This window comes from Capsicum annuum, chromosome 3, assembly GCF_002878395.1.
Source record: "Capsicum annuum cultivar UCD-10X-F1 chromosome 3, UCD10Xv1.1, whole genome shotgun sequence".
NCBI lineage: Eukaryota > Viridiplantae > Streptophyta > Magnoliopsida > Solanales > Solanaceae > Capsicum > Capsicum annuum.
In genome coordinates, this window is record NC_061113.1 from 26,460,351 (window position 1) to 26,466,194 (window position 5,844).

At 30.9% G+C, this 5,844-nt stretch overlaps 1 protein-coding gene across 1 annotated transcript; it reads left to right on the plus strand.

Annotated features, from left to right (window-relative positions):
• Positions 1-1,669: 1,669 nt before the first annotated feature.
• On the plus strand, positions 1,670-2,910 carry LOC107866432 (2-hydroxyisoflavanone dehydratase). The gene has a single exon (XM_016712499.2). It carries the CDS (start codon positions 1,781-1,783, stop codon positions 2,729-2,731), a length of 951 nt encoding a protein of 316 aa, XP_016567985.2. The 5' UTR covers positions 1,670-1,780; the 3' UTR covers positions 2,732-2,910.
• The last annotated feature ends 2,934 nt before the right edge of the window (positions 2,911-5,844 follow it).

The window sequence follows — 5,844 nt, forward strand, 5'->3', positions numbered from 1 at the left end:
ATATATATATGTGTGTGTGTGTGTGTGTGTGTGTGTGATATGAGATTCGCCTAATACATCATATTCTTATAGTATGTTCAATTTTTTTTCTGAACGCAGGGAATGAACGATTGGAGAAGAAACTGGTTTTGGAAGATTATGATAAATGAAGATTGATTTGATTATTCAAATTTCAAATAATGAAGTTGTTGAGGATTTTATGTAATTAAATGAAAAAAATCTTAAATTGAGTGTGTTAATTCCTTAATTGTAGGCACTTTTAACATTTTTTCCTTTTTTATCTCTAACTAATTGGTTAGTAATGTATCAAAAGTTTATGTATGTGAGTGTAATTAATATAAAAGTTGGAAGAGAGGATAATTAGGTAGCAAAGTGTTAGGATTTATATTGTTTACCCTTTTCTTTTTTCTTTTATTTAAGAAGCTACTTCAAAGAATTTTTCTCACTTCCTTAACTAGCTTCTAGGGTTATGGCCATTAAATATTGAGAAGCTAATTTTAGGTCTGAGGGGTCGGCGATCAAGGAAGAACCAGAAGTATGCATTATTGGTGTGGGAAACAGTGAGGACATTGAAGAGTAAGTTGGATTTCTAAACAGGGGAGGACTCGAGAAAATGGGAGGTGGTGGGAAGGTAAATCAGGGGTTGAGGACCTACTAGAGGAGATTTTTTGGTGGAGTTTTAAGTTTGTCCAGTTTCTCTACCACTGTGAGGCCCCTCTAATCGGTTGGTAGTACCTTCAAGACCTTTTGGAGTTGTCTAGGAAGTGGAATCGGTTGGTGTAGCGGTCGGAGAGTGAGGAATAGATAGTATCCCTAAATCAGTGATGATAAGTGTTATTTCTTATTTGTCTCACAGATTTCGTCAAGCTGAACTAGAAATGGGATTGTTGCAGCTTCACATTTACAGGAAGAAGGTTAAAAAAAAAAAAACTGAAATATCGTTAGCGTAGACCATCATGGAAAAAAAATTTTAATCACAAAAGAAAATTTGATTTCACAACTTTTAAATAAATTAAGAAGAAACTAAAGTTAAGAAAAAAATTTCCAGCTTAAATGACTGTTAATGAAAAATTGTGAAAGAAAGAAGAGAAAAAGAGGGTTTAGCACTTTACATGTGGCATTTTCTAATTCGTAAGGAAGTTAAGCACTCTAGACATGACATTTTCTAATTTATTGTTGAAATAATTTTTTCTCGTTCACGTGTTTTAATTGCATGATAACATGCATAGGCTGAAAATAATGTATTTATAACTGTTTAAGAACAAATCGTAAGGTAATCGATGAGAAATATAATTTAGATATCTTTTTGGAAAAATCGGACAAGGTAAAGAATATTTGATGTATTTTTCTCTACTTTTATCATGTTCCTACTCTAAAGTCCATGATCACATATCAACCCGTACTTCCAGACCACACAATTTAAAAAAAAAAAAATATGTGTTTTAATTTAATATAGAATTTAGGAAATAATTTCTTTTTAAAAAATTATCTAGTCTTAAATTAAAGTTATATTAAATATGTTAAAATATTATTTAATTTTATAATTTTAAATATGATATATAAAATTAAAATTAAAGTGTTATTAAAAATAAAATAATTATTTTTTTAAAATTAACTAAAAAGAAATGTATTTCATTGTTTTTTAAAGAGTATTATTTTTTAATTAAAAACAATGACACCACATATTGGTACAGGACTCTAGTTTAAATATCTCCTTTTGCACCTCAAAAATTAATTGTATCATCACTAATACACTATACACCATATCTTATACATCACCATGGACTCCGGTGACAATGAGGTTGTAGTTGATTTCCCTCAAATCATCCGTGTCTACAAAAGCGGCCGCGTTGAGCGTTTATTCGGTTCATCTACCGTTCCTCCGTCAGCAGAAGATCCTACCACTGGCGTCTCCTCAGAGGACATAGACATTTCACCTGAAATCAAAGCCAGAATCTACCTCCCAAAGCTTACGAACCTCCACCAAAAACTTCCTATTTTAGTCTACTATCATGGAGGTGCATTCTGTCTTGAATCCGCCTTCTCTTTCCTTGACCATCGTTACATGAACTGCCTTGTTTCAGAATCCAACGCTATTGTCATTTCGGTGGAGTACCGTCTTGCACCCGAATATCCTCTTCCTATAGGGTACGAGGATTCATGGGCCGCACTTCAATGGGTGGGATCACATGTTGTCAACGAACCAGGCTTCGAGAAGGAACCCTGGTTAGTTAACCATGCTGATTTTACTAAGGTGTTCATTGGTGGTGACAGTGCTGGAGGTAACATAGTTTATAATATATCACTCAGAGCTGGAACTGAAAACCTAAATGGAGGAATCAAGATCTTGGGCTGCCTACTTTGTTTTCCCTACTTTTTAACATCGAAAGATTTTGAGGAAGATAGTATACCTAGTAAACTATGGATGTTTGTTAATCCGTCAGCTGAAAATGGAATTGATGATCCAAGAATTAATCCGTTTGTTGAGAAAGATAGATTATCATTATTGAGTTGTTCGAAGATTTTGGTGTGTGTTGCAGAGAACGATGTCTTGAGAAATTTGGGGATACAATACGTTGAAGCTGTGAAAGAAAGTGGATGGGATGGGGTAATTGAATTGATTGATGTTGAAGGTGAAGACCATTGCTTTCAGTTTTTTGATACTGAGACTGAAAATGCTAGAAATTTGATAAAGGGAATGGCAAACTTTATCAAACAAAGTTGCATTTGATTTTTTTTTTCTTTCATATTTGATATTTGTATTGAAATTTGACTAATTCGAATTTGTCATCGCGTGAAGTATACTGTATGCATTGTTTTTACTCTCCAATTGGGATGATGAATTACGTTTTCTTGGCTATGGCTATTCTGGGAAATGTTAAGAAGATCATCGTGTCGACCTTTTCTTTTAGCAAGTTGTCGTATGTTATCCGGTGTAGAGTTATGGAGGGTGTGTTTGGTAAGTCATTCTCAAACCTTATTTTAATAAAATCTTAAATATCCATTTTATTGGATTAACTCATTGAAATTATAGAGAGAGAATATAGTCACTTAGGCAGTGTATAATGTTGATTATACATTAGGCTCATTTGGTAGGAGGGATAAGGATAACTAATCTCGAAATTAATTTAAAAAAGGAGCTTATCTAATTTCAGGACAACTTACTTTTCAACCAAACAACCCCTAAGTGTCTAATATATCCTATCCTTTATTTACATTACTCTAATCAATATCGACACATTAGATACAATGTTAACTAGGTGATATCAACCTATCCATAAGTAGGATATATGCTATTTACTCGGGCAGTCTCATCGTAGTACTGTATAAATTGACTTAGACATGCTATATATTAAGAATGTTCACGATTCCATTTGAGTGGATTTTGATTAAAATTAAAATCAAATCAATTTAATTAATTTTTTAATTATTAAAATTAAATCAAACAAAATATAAGCATATTTATCGATTTGATTGTTATTGATTTTGTTCAACTCTTTGGTTTCTAACCATACATAAATATATTTTTTTGGCTTAAATTATCGACAAATCCTCAAATATGTCTCGAAAATTCACTTAGACCCCTCAACTAAGACCAGTACCTATCAGACCCCTAATCCACCCGAATTTTGATCCAAGCAGATCTTTTTTTGTCAATCAGCTAAAAGCTAAAGTGTGTGTTGCACACACGCGCTGATGTGGCAAAAACGACGAATTAAAAGGTGACGCTTGGCATTGAGGATCCAAATTATTAAAAAATAATTATAAAATTATTTAAGAAATAAAATTATAAAATTAAAAAAAATGAAAATAAAAAATAAAATTGAGGATTCAAATTATTAAAAAATAATTATAAAATTAATTAAAAAATAAAAATAAAAAATTAATTATTAAAAAGAAATTATAAAATTAAAAATATAAAAATAAAAAATGGCATTGAGGATCCAAATTATTAAAAAATAATTATAAAATTATTTAAAAAATAAAAATAAAAATAAAAAACAGATTATTGTAAAAAATTTCAAGGAATGGAAAAACAAAGTGATGTTTGTTGTAATTTTTCAAATAATGGTGATACTAGTGGAGGCAAAAAAAAGTGAATTTTATTGGAATTTTTAAAGAAATGGGAATAATTATGGTGGATTAAAAAAATTTGTTCATGTGAATATAAGAAAAACAATGAAAGAAAGCAGTTACGATAGTTACAAAGCTAAGGTTGTGGCATTTTTGCTTTAATGGAACTTTGCTTTACATATAGTTATGACAAGAAGCACGAGACTTGGGGCCACAGGTGACAAAAGAGTTTTAAAATGAGGTGTAGGTGATACAAATCTTAATTATTAGTTGGAGGTGACAATTACTTTATTATGGATTAAGAAAGTTGGAGAAGTTTGAAAATATTTGACTGGTTTTTAAATTTACACTTTGATCCCAATGTTTACCTAAAATAACGAAAAATGAAGGAAAAAAAAGCTTTTTTCTCTCTCTTCTCATCCATTATTGTTTTCTCTTTGTTAACGATTTTTGTTGTTCATTGTTTCTGCTGCTTTATTCATCATCTTCTGCTTCATTATCATCATCTTCTACTTCATTATCATCTTCATCTTCTTTTTGTCGACCATTTGTTGTTGTTGTTGGTACAACGCTACTACTGCTATCTGACCAATTTCTTAGGTCAAATTTTATTTACTACATCACTTTCCACTTAGGCATTACTTCATAGGTGACTTTGGTAAGTAAAATTACGATTTTTATTTGTATTTATCATCTGGGTACACTTCTGTTTTTCCAACAATGGATAGAACCCCGATCATGAATCCAGCATAAGTGCCCACAATTTAAACAGATCAATCATTTGGTGTATCTGATGAGTAATCTGTTGCATCAGAAATTTCATCTGTTGCATCAGACTGTTTATATGTTGCATCAGAAGATTTATCTGTTGCATCAGACGTATTATCTGTTGCATCAGGATGTTTATCTATTGCACCAAACTACTTATCTGTTGCAACGAATGATTAATCTGTTTGGAACAACACAAATCAGCCCCCTGCCACAATCTCAACAGATAACCAATATGTTTCAACTCTTGCTATTGCTACTGAATTCAAAATTATTCCTTATGTCCAATTACCCGTCCCAAATTTTCTAATTCGATTTCTTATTTTACTTGTCTTTTTTATTAATCAAGAAAAGATTAAAAAAAATCCATGTTTTACCCTTTGCATTAATCACTTTTTCTTCAAATTAAAATGAAAACATCATTTAATAGGGGGACTATACGCCGACCGACGTTAAAAGCTTTCTTCTCTTATAAAATTTCGATTGAATAGCAAACAATGGTTATTTCAAACACGTTTACTGTCCCACCAACTGATCAATGGGTTGTGGTAAACTAGACATGTTATTAATTATTTTTCTTAATCAATGTGACATCTCAATTTGGGATGGGTAATTTGAGACAGAGGGAGTACGAATTAAAACGTCAAAGCCAAGCAATAAACTAGTCATCTGTTGAAACAGACTATTTATCTGTTGCATCAGACTTCTTATCTATTGCAACATGAGTAGTCTGTTTTTAACAACACATCCGCCCCTGCCACAAACCCAACAGATAAATCTTGCTATTGCTATTGGATTCTAAATTATTCCTTTTTACGTCGAATCGTCGACATATTTGTTGAGAAGATAATAGACAAAATGGAAATTAAATATGGATTAAAACGTCAAAAATCAAACATAATTTTTTTATTAAACTAAAAATAAATAAAAATACATATAATAGACTAAAATAAAAATAATAATCTAATTATTATTATTATTATTATTATTATTATTATTATT

Coding starts and splice junctions, on each gene's coding strand:
- LOC107866432 (XM_016712499.2), top strand. CDS start 1,781: ATGGACTCCGGTGACAATGAGGTTGTAGTTGATTTCCCTCAAATCATC.